This window comes from Oreochromis aureus, linkage group 18, assembly GCF_013358895.1.
Source record: "Oreochromis aureus strain Israel breed Guangdong linkage group 18, ZZ_aureus, whole genome shotgun sequence".
NCBI lineage: Eukaryota > Metazoa > Chordata > Actinopteri > Cichliformes > Cichlidae > Oreochromis > Oreochromis aureus.
This window is the reverse complement of record NC_052959.1, coordinates 565,001-586,671: the sequence shown is the minus strand read 5'-3', so window position 1 is coordinate 586,671 and position 21,671 is coordinate 565,001. Positions and strand designations below refer to the sequence as shown.

The window sequence follows — 21,671 nt, the reverse complement described above, 5'->3', positions numbered from 1 at the left end:
AGAGCTGATGAACACTGTCCTGCCATGTTTGTCTTAAACTCTACAATAATGCCAAAATGTAGTGGTGCCCAGCAGAGAGTCTGAGAACAGACCCAGAGCACCACAGAGGCAGTCGTGTTCTGGGTCTAGTTGGGAACAGCTCAACATTTCCCAGGACAGGCTGAATGTGGCGGTTGGGATGTAAGAGGACTGGACTCTGGACTGCCAGCACTGTTTGTGAGAGGTAGAAAACAGATGAATGGACAGATTATGGGTCACACCCTGAATAAAGCTCAGTTTTAAAGTTGTTTGGTTGTTTTTTAATGGAGTTATCTGACGTTCCATCCCCCAACCCAGAGAGGAAGAGGGGGGAAAAAAGAAAGAAAAAAACAACAGAAAATTAAAAAGTTATTAAGAAAAAAAAACATTTTGAGGAACACACTAGAAACTACAAAACACAGAGTTTCTGAACAACTGAAATCATGGGGAAAAACAGGATGAAAATAGAAGTCTTTTCTGTTTTTAGTTACAAATTAAAACAGGAAACAAAGCATCGATTTTACATAAACTTCTGTTTAAACTTTTGATTCTGGTGGTCGTGGGGTTTTTCCTCTGAAAGGGATTCAGGAATTCACCGAGCCTGGTCCATTTCAGGAAATAGTCCAGTCCACTCACAGTGCTCTTCCTTTGACCCTAAGGAATAAAAACTTGAATGACTGTGCGCGAGCTGCACCTCTTTGTCCATGAAATCGATTCGCAATGAGCTCCAGAAAAGTGTGCAGTGTATGTGTTCGTGTGTTGGGTGTGCACGTGTGACTCATTGCACCCTTGTACTTTGAGTCCTCTCTCAAACACACTCGTGTCTCCTCTGAACCAGTCAGTAACGGGAAAGGGGGAAAAAAGTGAGAAGTAGCCAGTCGGCCAGGAAAGCAGCTGAATCCAGTCATCAACTTGTTTTTCAGTCCATCAGCTGTATTCTTGTGGCCACATGTTTCCCTGCAGCAGTCTGTGCTGCTCTGGTTTCACTTCAGTCCTTGGCCATAAATACACAAGGGGATTGTTGCTGGTAGAGGCAGCAAACGCTCTCTTCACTGCTCAGTCCAGACCAGTAGAAACCAGTATACCAGCTGAGCCAAGGTGGACACCCGTTAGCAGAGGTGAGGAAGAGGAGAGGGGTGAGAGAAAGAAGCGAAAAGAACAGATGTGAAGAGGAGAGCCACAGGTTCCCTTGTTTGTCTTCATTTGTGTCTCTGGAGAGCTTTCCTCTTCCTCCTCTTGAAGAAACAGCAGCACCTGCAACACACAAGCTGCTGTTAACAGCCTCACACAGTCAGTCATTTACATGTTCTGTGTATCTGCACAGCAGCAGCCACAGCAGACAGGGTGACGCTGCCATACCTCACCACATGCTCGTGCAAAGCCGAGCATGTGGTGCAAGCACGGTCTCACCGATCCCCTTCATTTGTTCTGCCAGGCTGCTGGGGATTTAAAACGCTGCCCTGCTGTGGTTACTTTCAGGGCTGCTCACAAGTACCTTTTCCATCAAAGACTTCCTACAGGGGGCGTTACTGCAATGGGTACAAATAAAAAGGTGTGTAGCACCCAAAAAACACCCAGTAGCTCCTGCAGTGAAAGGAGGCCTGTGATAGCCTCCTGTGTGTCCCATCGTCTGCTGCTCCATCACTGCTGATTACATTATTACTATTTAATGTTGTAAAAACAATTATTACTGTGTTATCCCCAAAGATGGAATCAGCCTGTGCAGTGGCTGAGAGGCACACAGATACTGTGTGATTGTATCGTCAGCTATGTTTAAAGAGCACAGCACTGTGAGAGACTTGTCAACATTCAGTGAATGCAGAGTCAGCACTTCCTGAAGCAGGAATTTTCAGAGTAAAAGTCTACTGATTTAGTGTGTGTGTGTGAAGCAGTGATGCTGGGTGTGAGTGTGTTAAAGCACCACTCACAGGAACGTCCCTCGTTTCCTCAGTTTAAATCTGAGCTGAAAGAAAAAACTGAACCTACACTGAAGTGAAAGATAAAAAAAAGATTGTAATTCTTGAATTCCTACTTGGTATCGTCAGCGACTTCAACCTCTGGGTTGGCTGTGATTGGTGCATTGGAGTGTCCTGCAGTGGGGTCATCCGTATTCAGCTCACCGTTGGTTGAACTCATCACCTGAAGGACAGAATTGGAGAAGCGTGATGAGCATACAGGCCACACTTCTGAAATTTGGTGGAACAAAGAAAAGAAAGCAAAAAAGTCGACATTATGTCCACATTAAGTCAGATCCAATTGTTGGTGTTTGAAAGCTTGTTTCCACACAGGTGGAGTTTGGGGTCAATTTGGGGGTTTTTCATTAAACACTAAAACTCTTCATCAGCACAGACGAGAGGATGAATTTCACCTTGATGTGGACACAACAGCTCTGCACACACGGGCGTGTCCACATGTTTTGTTGCCATGCATCACACAGCAGCACGTCTGCTTGATGGCTCAATTTGTTTCATGTGGTTTCTACAGCTGATGAAAATGTTTGCTTTTTCCTTTCTTTGAAATCTTCCTCAAACCTCTCACACGTCAGAGAAAAGTGACGAGGACGAGGCAGAGCGTGCAGTCTGACCGAAGCTCCACAGCTCCCAGCGCTTTGTGTTAAAAACACGCCACCGCCACTCCAGACGCTCACAGGTCACCAGTGGGGACGCGTGTTTAGTAACATGACAGCAAACAGCAGACTCGTTTATACAAATAATCACGGCTCTTTGCTTTGTTTATTATATACAATATTTATATTTATTTCCCAGTACGACACATGCTGCTGTGAAGCTCTCTGTGTGTTTCAGCCTTAAAAACAACATGTGCTTCCACACCTGCAGAAATCACAGACCATACATTTGATTTCAAAGTGTGAGTGTTTAGATGCAGAGATGTCAGCGCACGTTTGCTGGGCACAAAGACAAAATAAACGCAGCACGCCACTGCTGCCAGATAAAGTGTTTGACGTCATGTTACCACATGGATTATGTCACATGTAAATTCGAGGCAAACGGCAACATCCCGACACCACATCTACCTCACCACACCGTAGCAGCTGATATTTGATCATGGGCAATTGTAAAATGTGTAACTTGTACTCACAAACTATCAACAACACATGTTTAAGTAATCTGGATACTTAACGTTTCATCAGCAGAGCCACAAGTTCCACTTTTGGTTTTTTACTCTTGGTTTCAGCAATAACTACGCTGCTAATTATGAACTGATCGTCCTGCTTTGTCACTGATGTGCTCACAAACATCATCACATGACCTTTATATCCTCTCCCCCCCTCCTATTACTCTAAAGCTGACAGTAACAGAAGGGTGAAGACATAAATACTGCCAAATTAATGTAGGAGACTGTACGCTGTGCAAACATGATTTGGGTAAGAACTGGTCCCACGTGTGGGGATATTTCAGCTTTGTAACAGACTTGAGATCAGCCCTGCTGCACAGACAGAGGAAGTCATGCAGACAGACAGGTAGACAGGTAGGCAGACAGACAGAGCCAACCCTTCCTCTCAGTACCTGGACAGACCCGCCCAGCCTATCAGCAGTGAGATGGGAGCCCAGAAGCTCTCGATTGGTCACTGGAGTGGGCTGGGACTCGCTGCCTTTCCCCTCTGGAGACTAGAGGAGCCGATCACAGGAGAAACAGGAAGGGTGGAGGTAGAGAAGAGGAAAGGTGAATTGGCGATGGAAAAGGAGGGCCGCAGAGGTGAGGTGGAACAGTGTTTGGGAGATGGAAAGAGGAGGTGGTGAGAGCAGAAAGGCAGATGGAGCAGAGGATCAGGCGAGGAGAGATGAGAATGGAGAAAGAGTGGAAAAGGAAACAGAAAAGAAACAGTCAGTATTTGGTGGAGGTGCAACATGAAGGTGAGCACTCAAGTGTGCAGTAGCATTAGAGTGCACACGAAAGGAGACCCCACACAAAAAGGATCCTTCAGCTTCACCTACCATGAGGACTAACTGCTAAACCACAGTTCAAGGCTGGGTCATCATAGAACATTAAACTGAGCCTGAACTACATGAAAAACATGCATGTTTAATCTGCTGAGTCTGCATGTGCGAGCACAAACACCACCAACAGAACAAAGGCGGTCTTCTTAAATGAGTACTATGGAAACAGCATCAAAGGTCTCACACTGGCTCAGCTGTAACCATCTCCCACAGCGCAAGCTGTACAAAACTAATCATTCCAAGCACACACTCCAAATATGTGCTCATTTTTATTTTGAGTGTAAAACATCTACGCTTTGATTTCTTTGCACATTTCCAAGTACGTGTAATAATGAGAAATGACACAGGGATCAAGTATTGAACACATGACGACGTGCACAGGCATGGCACCATGCTTCCACACAGTCCAGAAGGTTCTGGGTCATTCTAGCAGCTTTAGTTTGTTTCTCTGAAACTAACCGAGTTTGTTGGCTGTGTTTGGCATCAGTGTCCTCCTCGTTTCATCTTCATCATCCTGGTAGGTGGCAGCAGGTTTTTATCAAGACTCTCTCAGGACATTTTTCCATTCACCCTTCAGTTATCTGAATCACAGTGCTGTATGCTGAAAAACAGCCCCACATCACGATGTTCTCACCTGTTGGTTTGGTGTTTTTGGGGAGATGTGCAGTGCCGTTCACCTCCAAACATGGGGTGTATTCTGACATCCAGAGGTCAGTTTTGGTCTCATGTGACCAGACTCTACTCTCCCAGTGTTTCACAGGCTTGTCTAAATGTTGTTCAGCAAACTTTAAATGTACCTCATTATGTTTGTGCTTCAGCTATGAAGTCTTGTGTGGTGAGCGTGCATGCGAGTGCATTACTTATCGTTTACTTTGAAACAACTGTACCTGCTGATTCAGGTCTTGGTTCTCTGATAAGTCGTTTCACTTGTCTGTGTCTGAAACCTTGCAGGGAGCACCTGGTTGTGGCCCATTTACAGTGAAAAGATGTCTTTCCCACTTCTGGATTATTGTTGACAGTGGTCACTGGAACCTTCAGTAGTCCAGTAAACCTTCTGTAACCAGTGCCAACAGAGGTCACATCATGACATCATGAGATGTTTCAGGGTGAAACTCTTTATAGGCCTCTGGTTGGGCCTGAACCAGCTGGTATTAATGTGCACTTAGTGGCAGGATCATTTTTTAATTACTGAGAGACTTCAGCTGGTGTCAGGACGTCCACACAGTCTTCATGTGTTCACTACTTTTTCTCTGTGTCATTTCCTGTGTTGTTATCAACATCTCGTGAGAAGTTCATGCAATTTACAAATATATTTATTTAGAAAACAAATGTGTTCAATATTTATTTTACCTGCTGTAAATAACAAGAAAGCAGTAACAGTGGGCTTATAATGACAAATAACAGGTATGTGCTGAAGGTGTCTCTCAGTGTAAAACTGCACACAGGATCTTTAAGAATAGAAATCTGTGTGGGTAAGGGACAAGGCTGGAAAACACAACACTGATCTTCATGGCTCACTTCATCAAAAATAAAATAATAATAATAAAACACTGGTGAGAGAGAAGAAAACAAATGCTTTCTAAAAAAGTGAAGAGGCAACGCAATCCCACAGTAAACATGTTCCAGTGATCCTGAAAGGTGTTGCTACCACTAACCAAGACATCAAGGTGGAACAGCAGCCTGCAGGTTAAAACAGACTAACGTGTCACTATACACAGACTGAATATACCCTGAAAAGAATTCATAATGCAGCACTCTCCACAAGACCATACATGACATCATACATGACATCACTTCTCTGAACTCGAATCTTCAACATGGTTATAAACAAAACTACCCATAGCCATAAGCATAAATACATTTGCTGTGGTTCTGGATGTTTCATTATTCTGCCCACCCAACCATAAACCAACCATAACCATGACCCAACCATAAACCAACCATAACCATGACCCAACCATAAACCAACCATAACCATGACCCAACCATAAACCAACCATAACCATGACCCAACCATAAACCAACCATAACCATGACCCAACCCAAAAGACAAAGTTCCATAATCAAAGTGTAATTCTTGTGGTGCTTTCATTATGAACACTTATGGGGAAAGACATGACCTCACCTTAGTTCTTTAAGCCATGCACAGTAAAACAGGCTTTAACATCCCACCCATATGATTGATCAATATTATATCACTAAAATATTTGTAATCATGGTACTCTAGTAGTACAAAAATAGAAGAATAAGAATGAAAAATTTATTGTGTTTATCGTGTTAAACCTTAACTGGGTATTCCTGCTATGGTTTGTTGTTACAGAGGGAACCCCTGAAGTAAGAGCCTCCATTGTCCAGTAGAGATGAACAGACAGAGGAGCAACATGTAGCCAGGTATGTGTTTCCTTTGTACAGTGAAAAGTGTGTGTGAGTGCCGACATTAATGAGGACATGCTCCACGTTTGTCTATAATCAGTGCGTACCTGGTTTTTGGTTTGTGGTGCTTTATCTCGGTTGCTCGTCTGAAGTGGAGTCTCGCTGGCCACTGGACCAATCGGAGTGGGCTAAGCACAAAACAAAGGGTTAACATGGAAAATGTACACAGCTAATACACACCTGTGCTATCAGACGTTTCCTTATTTGGGCTTACACTGGAGACAATCGACATGTCACATTAATATTACTGAGGAAACATCAGTGTGGAACATTCCATTTACCCACAAATACAGTCGCAGCGGGGCACACGGCACAGTCGCAGCAGGACACAAAGTCGCAGCGGGACGCACGGCGCAGTCGCAGGGGGACACACAGTCGCAGCGGGGCACACAACGCAGTCACGGCAGCAGGTCACACGACGCAGTCGCGGCGGGGCACACAGTCGCAGCAGGGCACACGACGCAGTTGCGGCAGCGGGGCACATGACGCAGTCGTGGCGGGGGGCACACAGTCGCAGCGGGGGACACACAGTCGCAGCGGGACGCACGGCACAGTCGCAGCAGGACACAAAGTCGCAGCGGGACGCACGGCACAGTCGCAGGGGGACACAGTCGCAGCGGGGCACACAACGCAGTCGCGGCAGCAGGTCACACGACGCAGTCGCGGCGGGGCACACAGTCGCAGCAGGGCACACGACGCAGTTGCGGCAGCGGGGCACATGACGCAGTCGTGGCGGGGGGCACACAGTCGCAGCGGGGGACACACAGTCGCAGCGGGACGCACGGCGCAGTCGCAGGGGGACACACAACGCAGTCGCGGCAGCAGGTCACACGACGCAGTCGCGGCGGGGCACACAGTCGCAGCAGGGCACACGACGCAGTTGCGGCAGCGGGGCGCACGACGCAGTTGCGGCAGCGGGGCACATGACGCAGTCGCGGCGGGGGGCACACAGTTGCAGCAGGGCACACGACGCAGTTGCGGCGGGGCGCACGGCGCAGTCGCGGCAGCGGGGCGCACGACGCAGTCGCGGCGGGGGGCACACAGTCGCAGCAGGGCACACGACGCAGTCGCGGCGGGGCGCACGGCGCAGTCGCGGCGGGACATACAGTCGCAGCGGGACGCACGACGCAGTCGCAGCGGGACACGCAGTCGCAGCGGGGCACGCAGTCGCAGCGGGGGACACGCAGTCGCAGCGGGGGACACGACGCAGTCGCGGCAGCGGGGCACACAACGCAGTCGCGGCAGGGGACACACAGTCGCAGCCGCGGCGGGGGGCACACAGTCGCAGCCGCGGCGGGGGGCACACGACGCAGTCGCGGCGGGGGGCACACAGTCGCAGCAGGGCACACGACGCAGTCGCGGCGGGGGGCACACAGTCGCAGCGGGGCACACAGTCGCAGCGGGTCACACGACGCAGTCCAATCAGGGTGGAGGTAGGGCATGTTTGACAGCCTGTGGGTAAAAACTTCTGTTGAGTCTGTTTGTCTTCGACCTGATGGACCCTATGCGGCCCATATCCCATCATGGGTCACTTTCGTATGTGGTACTGAATCCGATACATATCTGATGTTTTAGAAAGCGACTGCTGTTTGAACGGTCATGCCGCATTAAATCCGTCTTTTACGTCACTGACACAAGACAGACGCCAATTATCAGCACTCGAGAAGAGATCGCGAACGCTTCCTGGCCATCCAGTGTAGATGTCAGTGAAACTGTTGGGAACACAACGTGAACATTTTATTTGTACTGTATAATCTGCAGATTCTGACAGAAATCTGCGACTATCCTTTGAAGCAACGCTCCTCTAAAACAGCGATACGGATAATTATAGGCCATATGTAAATAACAAAATAACTTTATTACTTAAAGCAAAATGGTGAAACAAAGTCCGAAACAAGTCTTTATATTAAGGGCCATCAGTCAAACAATACTGTTTGGTCTGGGTCTAAACAGAGCGCGTTGTGTGTGACGTCTTCTTTTGCGCATGCGGGCTGCTTTGAGCGTTCACACTAGAGCGCGTTTGCTGTCGCATTTTATTTGTAGTGTGAACAAGCAGACAAAAAAATCAGATTTGATCAAAAAATCGGAATTGAGCATTAAGACCTGCAGTGTGAACGTAGCCTAAGACACCAGACTGTTTTTACCTCTCCAAGTAGTTACACTGTTTTTACAAACTTGGTTGTTTTAACAAACTCGGGGGTGCTGCTCAGTGCTCCTATTTTTTGCAGCTGTTCCTGACTGAAAATTGCTGTTGGCTTTCAGTTGGTCCAACACATATTATGGGATAGACACCTCTAGTCAAGCCTTCAAACTGGATCACCAGTGATATCTGAGGCCCTGACTGCACGTATACAGCCCTGTAATCACAGTCATCCCTTAGTTTAAACCCTTTTCACTAAGATGTGAACCGCTCCTGCTGCCCACAGAGCCCACACACTGTTAGCTCTGCTGTCTGCTGCTGGTCCCACTGCTTCGTTGGTGGGTAGGCTGCCTGCAGAGGGAGTCCTTCCCCTGTTAAAGGTGTCTCCCTCTCTCCTGTTGTGGTGGAGTTTGTTCTGTTTCTAATAACCACCCATGTTCAGGGCCATCAGAACCTGTGGCCTGACCCTTGGTGAGAGACTGGACGGGCACCCTTTGGTTTGTGATTTCTGGCACCCTTGCTCCAGCCGTTCATATAAAATGCTGCATAATGAAGAATACATGAGGAACTGCGTCTGTGTGGAGGACAGGATCTAAACTGGTGCAGTTTCAGTTCCTGTAAACACAGCCCATCAATCACTTCATCATGTACTGAACCAACCTTAGCTCTGAGCCTGCAACAAGCCACACAGTGCGTTCAACACAACACACACACACACACACACACACACACACACACACACACACACACTAACCAGTGGCTTCCCAGTCCAGTCGTACTGGTAATCAAAGATGTATCCATTTCTGTCAAAGAGGTCTGTGAAGAGCTTCCTCAGATAGTCGTAGTCTGGCTTCTCAAAGAAGTCGAGCCGACGCACATAGCGCAAGTAGGTGGCCATCTCTTCTGTTACATACACACAGACAGGTATGAGACCACCCAACCCACACAGACGCACATACATGAAATAGGCTTTTCTAAAGAGTCAATACAAACCTGGGAAGTTCTCACAGAGGACCTCTATTGGGGTGTCTCTTTTTGTGTCTCCTATCTTCTGATAACGTTCTTTCAGAGTGTCAGCCTAATGAAGAGACACACAGTGAGCCATTTGTATGCAGAGTAACTGAAGACAAGTCCGAACATGAGAGGAAAGCGAAGAAAACAAGAAGGGGCTGGACCGATGGAAAGCTGCCCGTCTCCTCACCTTGAGTCCCTGCCAGGGCAAGCTGCCTCGCAGGAAGTACATGAACATGTGGCCCAGAGCTTCCAGGTCATCCCGCCGGCTTTGCTCTGCAACAACACGAGAGACCAGGCTTAGACGGCGTGGCTGGACCGTAACAACATGGCACAGTCTGCCACAGACAGCCCCAGAATGGTAAATGTGTCATATCAAACAGTCTTTGACCACATCAGCACTTCATTACAAAGTCAGGCTGAACACGTGACGCTCAGCTCCTCTGTTCACATGCCTCTCTTCAGAGTTTCACATGTTGAAGCACCAGCTGCAATTTCAGTCCTTCACCAGCACTTAGTACTGTGTCTGACTGCATCCTGTCTAACTAAGACAGACTTAAATACCACATATGTTAAAATAAGTCTATTTGAATTATCAGCTGGCACAGTGGCCACACAATGCAAGAGCTGCTGTCATATATGGGCACCTGCCATGTGTAAATATATGACAGGATGAAGACGCTCACCTTTCCCCAGATGTGTATTTATGCTCATGTATCTAGCAGTTCCAGTTAGACTCTTGTGTTCTCTGTAAGGGATGTGCTGCTTGGTCTCTGGGTCAATGTATTCTTTCGCCAGGCCAAAGTCGATGATGTGGATTGTGTGCTGCCTCTTGGAACCTGGTCGGCCAACCAGGAAGTTCTCGGGTTTCACATCTCTATAGATCAGGCTTCTGGTGTGGACAAACTCCATACGAGTTATCTAGGGGACAAGACGAGAGCAGAACCGATTCAGCGACTCAGTAAACTACCAGTGGTTAACGTCTGAACACTCAAATGTGAAAACTTTGACTTACCAGCTGTATGGCTATCATAAGTACAGTCTTTAGAGAGAAAGTCCTGTCACAGAGGTCAAACAGATCTTCTAAGCTGGGTCCCAGTAGCTCCAGAACCATAGCATTGTATTTACCACATGGTCCAAAGTAAAACACCTGGGGTACACCCTCTGGGTGTCCAATGGAAGAACAAAGCATAGTTGATGGACTGTGATCACTCCTCATTTTCAAAGATAACATGTAGGGCTGTGCGATGTGAGGAAACGTCTATCGTTTCATATTAGACGCCATCGTTTGTTTCGTGGTTTCGCAAAATCCACTGTTTACGACGATACTTTCTCATGGTTTGATGCAGGCACAGAGAATCCCAGCATGGCCGGTGAAGATGAGGCCAGGTAGCTCCAAACAAACCGAGGACCTTATTCCTAAACGAGGGGCTGCCTCTGCAGCACGGACACGGTTTGGTCATGGAAAGTCTGACACGCACCAGAAAACTGTACTATGCAAGTTATGGTGCAAACGCTCCCACCACAGACAAAATGCACTCATTCACAAAGCATGCCGTAAAACGATTGCTGGAAAAGGCAGCAGTACCACGAATTTATTCCACCAGCTGAAAGGTCATCCACTGCAAAATGAAGTGTTTTAAGCTCAGCGTGTCAACGCCTCCCCACGCCCCAAAGAACATACCTGTGACTGCTCTATGTCAGTCGCTGTCTGCACTTTTGTTTCTGTAATTTGAGGTCATCACAATTTTTTATCTTACAATTTTTATATGTTATAAGCACAAAGGAGCACATTTTTAATTGCAACTGTTTTGTCTCCTGAAATCTGCAGCACTGTATGGCTTAAAATGACATTTGTATATCGCGTATGGTGATATCAGATGTTCCTCATATCGCCCAGCCCTAAGAACGTATGTAAGTGGCTGACAGCTCAGGACTAAATACTAAAAAGCTATTTAAGACAATTCCAGAGTCAATAATGCAGCTCATTCATCCAGCACTTGGACTGGTGCCCGTCTCAGCTGACACTGGGTCCAATGGGGAGGAAGGTATGCACAGAGACCTCACCTGAACTTCCCAGCTGTTTGTAGAAGCGATATTCTAGATGGAGTTGTGGCGCTCGTGACTTAATAGGTTCCTAAAAAAGAGAATAATGTTAATTTAGACAAATTCCTAGAATTAACCTCACAGCGATGAGCTCATCAGAACACCATGGATTTGAATCTGAGTGCAGGCCTTTAAAAAAAACGTGTTTTAATCGACTGATTGACATCAGGACGAGAGGTGTTCGACATGCTTAGACCCACAGAATCCACCACCTGGTCACAATGATCAACAACAACAACAGGAGGTGACCAGTAAGCTGATGGTGTTTGTGCAGCGGTCCCTGAACTCAAGGCAGACGTCAGCCTAACCATGCGTATGTATCCTATGATGTATCCTTGATGTTAAACCAACCAAATGTGTTGCTACAATTCTAAAATGTTAATAAACAGAAACGTATGTTTACCAGTTTGATGGCCACATATTCATTGGTGTAGAGGTTCTTTCCAAGCCGAAGCTCTCCAAAGTTCCCGCAGCCAATCTTCTTTCCAACCCGGAAGTTTGGGCCGACCATCAGAACCCCAGAGTTGGAGCCAGCTCCCCGCCCGTGCCCCGGTCGGCTCCCGGTCTTCCCAGGCATCCTCTTTGCATCCTCTGTCTCCCCCTTTCCTCCACCTCCTCCACCGCCACCTCCGCCTCCTCCCCCGCCCCCTCCTCCCCCGACTCCTCGCTTGTCAAAGTCCATCAGTTTGTGGTAGCCTGGCCTCTCCACGATTAAGCCGATTCCATACAACCAAAATAACCACCAAAACAAAAGCCTAGCAGTTAGCCTCTCAGACACTGGCTGAGCTCAGGCAGCTTGGTTTTAGCTGATTTTAGTGAGGAAAGACGCTACGGTGAGATGGGGTAGAGCTGATGTGGATGAGTGAATGAATGAGAAATGAAAAGATGAAGGGGTGAGGGGGGACCACCACGAATGACTGTAAACCCCCTTGTAGGGGCCAGAGATGCTAATAGAAAGGATGAGGTTAAAGGCCTGTATTTAACCATATGCTAACATGCTATTATGGACGTGGAAGCTGTACCAGCTTCAGGTTCAGACATAACAGCAGACAGGAAGAGTCGGGAGGTTTTTCCACATCTGACACTTGTGATACTTTAGTTCTCTGATTTAGTGACACAAGTGTAAGCTAGCGGGCTGTAGTGCACGTGGCCCACAGAGACAACCCGGCTGTTTGTTCCTATAACACAACAGGTGAAGCTTTGACCCCTGGGTGAGAGCAATGCCGCGTGTTGAACCACCTAAGGGGAAAAAAAAACAGAAAAAAATGAATATCAAATATTGCAGTGCCGCCATTTTCACTGTGTAAACTATAGAGCACATGGACCAGAGAGTTTCCTCATTAGAAGAGTGTCTAACTGGTTTATCTCAGAGCGCTGAACTCAAATTACATTAAAGGACTACTCGGATAACAAGCAGCAATGAAACTCTCTGAGAGAGCTTCAGGCTTCAGACAGGAAAGAAAACTCACAGCTGATAGTTGTGCTGCAGCCATTATAAGGCAGAGGAGCAGCCGACTGCCCCTTTTTAAATCTAACAACGTTTCATGGAGCAAGAGTCTGGAGTTTCAAACGTGTCACAGACATCACAGGATGGCAACAGAAAACCAGAGCACATCTCCCTTCAGGAGGTTTGTGTTTGGCTCTTCTGATAGGAACACCCATCCTGGATACTCCAATTCCTTCATTTCCTCCTCAGTTTTCCTCTCACTCCATTAGTTCCTTCACATCCCTGGTATTCTATTCCAGGCTCCCTTTTCTCTTCCTACTTACTGAGGTCCAAGCATGAAGTAAGAATGACTTCAAGTCAAACTTGTAGATATTTTATGGGCCGAGGCTCACGTGGGCTCATGAGTCAGAAGCCAAGCTAAACAACAACAAACTTGAAGTTTAGCACTTCAGAATAACGTTTCCCACCCACACTGGTATAAAAGCTCAACTGTCAGTCAAACTTGTGCTGTGTTGATGTGATGTTCACTTCACAGTAATGATGTGAAGGGCACAGAGAGCAGGACCAAAGAGGGAACGGAAATCTGGGAGAGAGCAGCGAGTTCCTCTGACGCCGCTAACAGGAAACACTGAGCCGTGATCCCGATGAAGCAGAACAACGGATGAACCATGACTGGAAGAAAAGGCTACCGAGTTGTAATAAGCATTATTATAATGTCAAAAATCTAAATGCATCTTTATTCAGTTTAGTGAAATACAATAACGTTGACCTAGAGGGAAATTACAGTTTACAGAAACATAAAACACTGAAGCTCAGCAGACATCAGCTATATGCCCACTGTTACAGCTGATAAAGCTGAAAGTGATAAAAGCAAAGGGGACACGGGACAAACACCCATCATGTTATGAGCGTTGATGTTTGTGCAACTTCCCTTTGGACACACGTGTGTTTTAACTACCACAAACACAAAAAAAACAGCTAATCTCAGCATAATCAGGCAAACTGTTAATGAGCTTTGTGTGCTTCATGTTCTGAAATAAAACAGAATCAGTAGTAACAGGCAGCCATCCTAAACCGAGGCCTTGTAGTAACTCTGATGTGTAGAAGGCCAACTTTGTTCAGGTGAGGGAAGCTCGGTGCTCCCGACATCACACAGTATCAGTGCAGGACGGGAGGAAGCAAAGACAAGAGCGTTTTCCAGAATGGTGCGCTCTGATTGGTGACCGTACACGAGTCTTTGCTGCCTCAGTCGACATGGCGACTACAACACGTCACAGTAAGTTTGAGCGCAGCAAGGATTAACGTGATGCGACTCGCACCATTGCTGTCGCCTGGAAACTTTTCTCTTAACTACAAACAGACCCATGATTCATTTCAGCAACGAGTGCCGGCATTCAAGACGATCGAGAAACGAAGGAAGCAGAACAAACGCTTGTTCGTCCGAACTTCCACATGCGTCCATCCCAACACACAACTACATGTACCCACACTGATAAAGTGACAGCTGAACACCAGTCTACAAGAATAACATTTACCAAATGAGAGGCTGCAGCTGCCACTGGCTCTGACAAAATGAACGGCTTCATTTTAATCACCTTTAGTTCTCCAAATGAGAGAATTAGGCTACTTAACAAAAAGGCTCGTCACATTAGACTCAGTTATAAAACGTCGCTCTGTTACGATCCCCGGCAACAGCAGAGCTTTCTGTAGCCTCACACAGAGCTTGTGGTCAGGTTCAGCAGCTCACAGGGAAAAACAACAGACAAATAAATAAACTCAACTACACAAAATTACAGCTTCATTAAGGCTTCCACAAGGAATACCAATATCCATGCTAGACTGGAAAACATGCATCCACAATGCATATTACACAACACAGGCCAGCTCCTTTCTGTATGGAGTTTGAATGTGACTTTCGAGCAGTCCAAAGACATGCGGTCAGCAGGGTTACGTTAACTTTTACATTGCCCAAAGGTGAGAGTGCAAATGGCCGTCTGTTTGTGTCAGCCCTGCCAGAGACGGGCCACCTGTTCAGGTGTGCCCGCCTCTCTGGGACAGGCTCCACTCCCCCACAACCCTGAACTGGATAAGCTTAAGAAAATGGATAAAGCAGTCAAAGCATCTAACAAATATCTATGAAGCCCTGAAATCTACACATGAGTCTTGATCTTAAGTGCTGAACTTTTATCTGCACTGAAACCACACTTACAACAAACCTGACACAGGTTTTTAAACTGTTTTTGTGACTTTGCTGGAGAGTGAACACCTGTGTGGTGTATGCAGGACAAATCTTTAATGCAATCTATAAGATGAACAGAAATGCACACTGCTGAAGCTCAGAAACAGCTTGTACCTAACCTTTGAGTGGGTGACGTCAGGTGTGGACGGATTATGAAAAACAGAATAACAAATGTTTTGACCACAGACCTGATCACTTGATTCTGAACAAAAAGATGAACTCCATCGCTTTTAGGTATTACCTGCGAGCTGAAGGTTACCTCAACGTTACAGGTTAATGAGACCAGAGTAACGGGCCATACACAGCCCTACCTCACAGCACCAGAATATGAAACCTTGATGTGATTCTGCACATGTTTGTATTTGGATGGTGGTTTCAGAATATTTACATTTTCAATTTGTAATAATGAGCAATGAAAACTTAAAGGCTGGTTCCAACATTTGTATTGGGTTTTTTAGTGAGTAATAAAAACAAACATCTGCCCTGTCAGGTTTGTGTGAAGCCTGAGCAAACACAAAGAACATCCTCCTCTGCCAGCTGACCACAGTATGGAGGCTTACTAAGAACTTCTGCGTGCACTTCCTGGGAGGTGATTTAAAAACAATACTACTGGCCTCATCTTAGCCATCATGGTCTCAGCCTGCACCAGGCTCCCTTACACTGCTGAGCCAATCAGTGTATGACAGTATATTACCATCCCTGCTCTTTGTTCACCTGCTGTTATAGCAGACCATATCTGAAATGCATCTATCCTGATTATCAGATATGTGTGTATCAATTGGCTCACCGTATTAAAACCTACTGAGTGCCTGTCGTGCAGCTGTAAACAAACAAAAAGACATTACTCCGTTCATTTGAACCAACTGTTAGCAGACAGAAATGACTTCTTCATGAGGTCTGTAGGAGAAACACAGCATATCTAAATGCATCGCCATGGCCTCGTCTCACCACCCACACTCCACAGTTCTTACTCATTTCTGCTGTCAACGTTTTACAGCTACAGACAGAAAGCTTTAGAGAGGCTGACCTGAGAAGCTCTGCTAACGGTTAGCTGACTGTAGCACGTCTCAGGACGGGGAGAAGCCACTGTGTAGTCTGATAACTAAACACCTGCATTTATTACACGACGTTAGCTGCTAGCCAGAGCTGGGAATTATTATGGTGTTACTGTTCGTCAACTCTCAATCAAGCTAGGTAGCGCAGGAAGTTAGATTTAGGCCACATTAGTTTGTGTGTGGTTGGCCCATAGACTGCAGCTTGAGAATGTCAGCTTCATTGAAACAAATTTAAAGTGGCTAACTGCAGACAGTGCTACAGTAAGCGGAGCAAAGCCATATAAAATGACTCCCAAGGTAATCAGACGACACTGAATACTTAGAGGATTCGGCTAGCGTAGCTAAGCACTGCCTGTCAGAAGCTAACGCTGGCTAGCATGATAAGCAGCCAGCTAAATAGCCAATGTTGGCTAACGCCGAATTTGTGCTCGTACACAAACACGGTTAGCTCGTTTACAGACAGAGCTCACGTACGTACCCGCTCTCGATGTTTTTACGCTGACCTTTCGTCTCTGTTTTTCTAACTTGTTATAAACTGTTCGCGTTTTCTTCGTCTCACTTTCCTGCTCATCTCTTTTCTATGGTTGTTTGGCTAACCAGCTGAAAAGGCTCGCCAGTGAACCTGAACGCAATTTGCGTGGATGTAGACGAGAGCTACGCAATAAACGAAGGGAACCAGCGCAGGGCCCTTTGAAGAATACCCACAGCAACGCTTCTTGTGCGTGTCTGCGCCTGTACGTGAGCGGGGGCCACGCACACTTCAGTTGGTGCAGAAAAGTTTAAATATTAACTTTCAGCACTACTTTCTGTCCGTGTTTTATGCAAAGCTGTACGAAAGTTTTTGTGGGCAGTTCAGCATATTTTTCTCAAATGTATGTGGACAAAATATAGACAAACAAAACCAAACCATAACAATCTTCTCATTACACACAGTCCACACTCTTAAAACGAAACATTTCACATATAACCACGTGCTCCATAAAACCCTCAGCCTTGTTAAAACGTTATTATTGTCTGCAGTCTGGCCAAACGGAGGCACGTTAGTTTTTGTTTAGTTTGTTTCAAACTGTTGTTGATAGAAATCATCACAGGCATCAATATGACGCTATTTTATTATAATGATTGTAAAAACAAGAACACGACTGACAAATTTGGATTATTTTGTTCTCTAATCCACACAGAGTCTAGTATATATGATATACAGTTAAGCCCATAATTATTCATACCCCTGCCGAATTTTGACTTAAAGTTACTTTTGTTCAACAAGCAAGTTCGTTTTTGAGCAGAAATGACACAGGTGTCTCCCCAAAGATGATAAGACGATGTACAAGAGGCATCATTGTGGAAAAAAATATTTCTCAGGTTTTATTTATATTTTAGCAAAAGTATCATGTCCAGAATTATTCATACCCTTCTCAATAATCAATAGAAAAAAGCCTTTATTGGCTATTACAGCAATCAAACGCTTCCTATAATTGCAGACCAGCTTTTTGCATGTCTCCACAGGCATTTTTGCCCATTCATCTTTAGCAATGAGCTCCAAATCTTTCAGGTTGGAGGGTCTTCTTGCCATCACCCTGATCTTTAGCTCCCTCCACAGATTCTCAATTGGATTCAAGTCAGGACTCTGGCTAGGCCACTGCAAAACGTTAATGTTGTTGTCTGCTAACCATTTCTTCACCACGTTTGCTGTATGTTTTGGGTCATTGTCATGCTGAAATGTCCACTGGTTCCCAAGGCCAAGTTTTTCTGCAGACTGCCTGATGTTGAGAATCTTCATGTATTGCTCTTTTTTTCATGGTGCTGTTTACTGTGATTAGGTTCCATGGTCCATTGGCTAAAAACACCCCAAAGCATTAGGTTCCCACCACCATGTTTGACAGTGGGGATGGTGTTCTTTGGGTTGAAGGCTTCTCCATTTTTATGCCAAATGAAGGCAACATCATTGTGACCAAATAATTCAATTTTTGTTTCATCTGACCATAACACTGAAGACCAGAAGTCTTATTCTTTGTCCAGATGAGCATTTGCAAAGGCCAAATGAGCTTTTGCATGCCTTAGAAGTGCCTGGAGAAGTGGCGTTTTCCTTGGTCTGCATCCGTGGAACCCAACAGTGTCCGTTGGACTGTCTGCCTTGAGACATTGCCACCAGCAGAGCCCAGATTCACCAGAATGGCCTTGGTGGTGGTCCTTGGATTCTTTTTCACCTCTCTCACTATTCTCCTGGCCAGCACAGGTTTCACTTTTGGCTTCCGACAACGTCCTCTGAGATTTTCCACAGTGCGGAACATCTTGTATTTTTAATAATACTTTGCACTGTAGCCACTGGAACTTGAAAACATTTGGATATGGCCTTGTAGCCCATTCCTCACTTGTGAGCAGCCAGAATGCACAGCTGCAGGTCCTCACTGAGTTCCTTTGTCTTAGCCATGAATGTACACAGACCACCTGCAGAGAGCTGCTGTTTTTCAACTGTTGAGTTGATCAAAACAGCTATTTCCAATTAATCAGGGTAATTAGGATGCTTTAGAACAGCTTTGACTATTTGGAATGGTATGGAACTTTGGATTTTCCCAGAGACTGTGACAGTTTGTGAAGGGTATGAATAATTCTGGACATGATACTTTTTGCTCAAATGTAAATAAAAGCTGAGAAATATTTTTTTTCCACAATGATGCGTCTTGTACATCATCTTATTATCTTTTGTGAGACGCCTGTGTCATTTCCAGTCAAAAAATAACTTTCTAGTTGAATAAAAGTAACTTTAAGTCAAAATTTGCCAGGGGTATGAATAATTATGGGCTTAACTGTACATTATACACTGCCCTAAATCTGTGAATGAGTGGTGCCGAGGGTTCTGTAGTACTTTATTATTATTTTTTTAAAAATGGATTTGACAGCAGTGATCATGATTGGCTACAACTGCTCGTTTCTATTTCCAGGACTCTTTGGGCTGGCCTATTCTCTGAACAATCAGAAGGTTCAAGCACTCAGCGCAGGGAAACTGTAGATGTGATTGGGAAGGTCTCTTGGACGCTTTCCCTTCTCCAACACTTTCAAGCTTGACTGAAATTTGCAACTGCCCGCATGAACACGCCAAACGCCTTCTGGAGACACGGTTTCTAATCAAATGAGACAAAAGGTTGAGCTAGTTGGCCATGATGACGAAAGATGACTTCACACATAAGAACACAACTGTCAAGCATGCTGTTAGCATCGTACCCTGAGGCTGTACCGTTACACTTCACAAAGTGGATGGATTAATGAATGTGAAGGATCACCTCCAAAGGCTCCAACTTTTCATCAAATCAACAATTACACCTTTGGCACAGTTATGTGATCTAACACGGTAACGACCTCCAACACACATCAGAGCTGGTTCTGGAATAGATAATGCTAACATTTAGCAAAGCCCCAACCCTGTTGAAGCTTATGGATTATGCTTGAATGTGGGTGCATCCAGGTTCATTTCACCAATCCTGCCAAGAACAGTGCTCAAACATCCAGCCAGAATTATACCAGGAGCTCGCTGATGGCTACCAAAGCATTTGGCTGAGGTGCAACATGCTAAGGACATTTAACCATATATTACTGTGGCTGTATCCATATGAGCCTGTATAGAAAATCCAAAATAAATTCAAACTTGTGCAGCTAACGCATTTTTTTAAAGTCATTAGAGTTGTATGCTGTACATCAGTTCAAAGCAATCATTAAAGGTTTCTATGACATTCATGTCCACCATGAAAACCTCTGACCACAACTTTCCTGTACCCTGAGCCAGGAATCGTTCCCTCACTGATTCTTACATGAACCAAACTGCAGCTTTATTCCTCTTCATATAACATTTAATAACCATTTTTTTCATTAATTTATAAAATAACATTTTTAAAAAATCCAGATGTTTCTAAATATTTAGGCAAATTAGCACATACTTAATAGGCTATTGCTACATTTGCATACGTAAACATGCAATTGTAGAATATTTGCAATACAAATAGTTATCTGAAAGTAAGTAATCAGCTGGAAAGTCAACCTGCAAATAACGTCTTGTGACAAAAAGCTGAGAGACTGGAAGGTCAGTTCCAGAAATGATTCATCTGTCTGCAGCATTATTAGTAAATGTGTAATCACTCATCTAAGTGACTTCTTACGTAATGAAATATGGATATTATACAAATGCACTGAGAGATGAAACCCCTAGAGCATGCTTTGGATCAATGGCATCATCACATCAGTGACAAATGTGCCTGCTACTGTGTGTCCACCTTTGGACAGTAACAGGGTGGAAACATATCAGTTTATACTACAAATTAGGGCAACGTCATGGCATGTTAAACCATTCTGAAGCATGAGGAAAGAAAGGTTCATGAAGTATTTATTCTGGTACTTGAAGGTACAACTTACTTCAAGTCATGTGACCCGAGGACCAATGAGAGAGAGGGGGGGCGCACACAATTTATTCTGAAGACTAACCATTTAAAAAACAAAACTAACAGTTGGTGTTAGTTAGGACACTAACTCAAGTAGAAAAAAAACTCATTTTACTATCAGAGTGAGGACATTGCCATAGGGTGCTATTCGGGTGATTTTTCACCAGGGGGTGCTTTTGAGTTCGTTTCTGTCTGTACAATTTTTTCTTTTTACAGTTACTCTCTTCTATTTTATATTTTAGTGCAACCAAATAATATGTAAAGTTAAACAATTTGAAATTTACACATAAACAGAATACCAAATAACTTCCCAGAAAGCTGCAACAAAAGCAAACTCCATTTATTACACAATGGGACATCAATTCCAGAAGGGTAACAGTTGTTAGGTCAGCAATTGTTAAGTGTCATGACTTACACCAACAAAGTGATCATTAAGTACTTGATTTGTTTGTATGCTTGCCAAAAGGACAAATCAGAAAAGCTGATAACCGTCTTTGTACTGCTGTTTTCTCCACTCCACGGCCTCTTGACCTTCACACAGGGTTTCTCTACAAATAACACAAAACACAATGTGGACGGTTAACTTTACAACATATATGCAACTGTAGATTTTTATTAGAAACTGGGTTCTGCTTGTATATATTTACAGGAAATGCCTAACCCAACTGTAGGCTGAACGGTTTACTCAAAAATTTGTACCCAAGATATGTAGTAAGCACTTTAACATTTAGTATTTTAAAGATTAGAGAAACATGGGATCAATTATTGAGTAATGTACTTACAAAACCATGCAACAGATATGAAGTTTGAAACTTACATTGGTAACTGCATTT

General features: G+C 45.0%; 1 protein-coding gene and 1 long non-coding RNA gene across 4 annotated transcripts; one reads left to right on the top strand and one right to left on the bottom strand.

The window, feature by feature from the left end:
* Positions 1 to 276: 276 nt before the first annotated feature.
* Positions 277 to 17,037, bottom strand: LOC116319971 (casein kinase I-like). 3 transcript variants are annotated; one of them, XM_039602179.1, is made up of 12 exons: positions 16,887 to 17,037; positions 12,071 to 12,906; positions 11,629 to 11,698; positions 10,577 to 10,725; positions 10,248 to 10,482; positions 9,752 to 9,837; positions 9,544 to 9,628; positions 9,305 to 9,453; positions 6,458 to 6,538; positions 3,546 to 3,647; positions 2,051 to 2,157; positions 277 to 1,272 (listed from the first exon to the last, which is right to left on the bottom strand). In XM_039602179.1, exons 2-12 carry the CDS (start codon positions 12,347 to 12,349, stop codon positions 1,218 to 1,220), a joined length of 1,398 nt encoding a protein of 465 aa, XP_039458113.1. In that variant the 5' UTR covers positions 12,350 to 12,906; positions 16,887 to 17,037; the 3' UTR covers positions 277 to 1,217. The 3 variants fall into 3 exon arrangements, with proteins under 3 accessions (XP_039458113.1, XP_031595319.2, XP_039458112.1); XM_031739459.2 differs by lacking the exon at positions 3,546 to 3,647 and having other exon boundaries at positions 16,887 to 17,036; XM_039602178.1 differs by lacking the exon at positions 3,546 to 3,647 and having other exon boundaries at positions 9,305 to 9,450; positions 16,887 to 17,036.
* Positions 12,915 to 20,034, top strand: LOC120434331. The gene is made up of 3 exons (XR_005609053.1): positions 12,915 to 16,878; positions 17,009 to 17,142; positions 19,351 to 20,034. It is a non-coding gene; the product is annotated as an uncharacterized LOC120434331 (long non-coding RNA).
* Positions 20,035 to 21,671: the final 1,637 nt, after the last annotated feature.

Excerpts from the sequence above, each read along its gene's own strand:
- LOC116319971 (XM_039602179.1), bottom strand. The coding sequence starts at position 12,349 with ATGGACTTTGACAAGCGAGGAGTCGGGGGAGGAGGGGGCGGGGGAGGA. Across the intron at positions 9,454-9,543 it reads CCTCTGTGAGAACTTCCCAG|AAGAGATGGCCACCTACTTG; the intron begins GTTTGTATTGAC and ends TGTATGTAACAG. Across the intron at positions 2,158-3,545 it reads GGCTGGGCGGGTCTGTCCAG|GTGATGAGTTCAACCAACGG; the intron begins GTACTGAGAGGA and ends TCTGTCCTTCAG.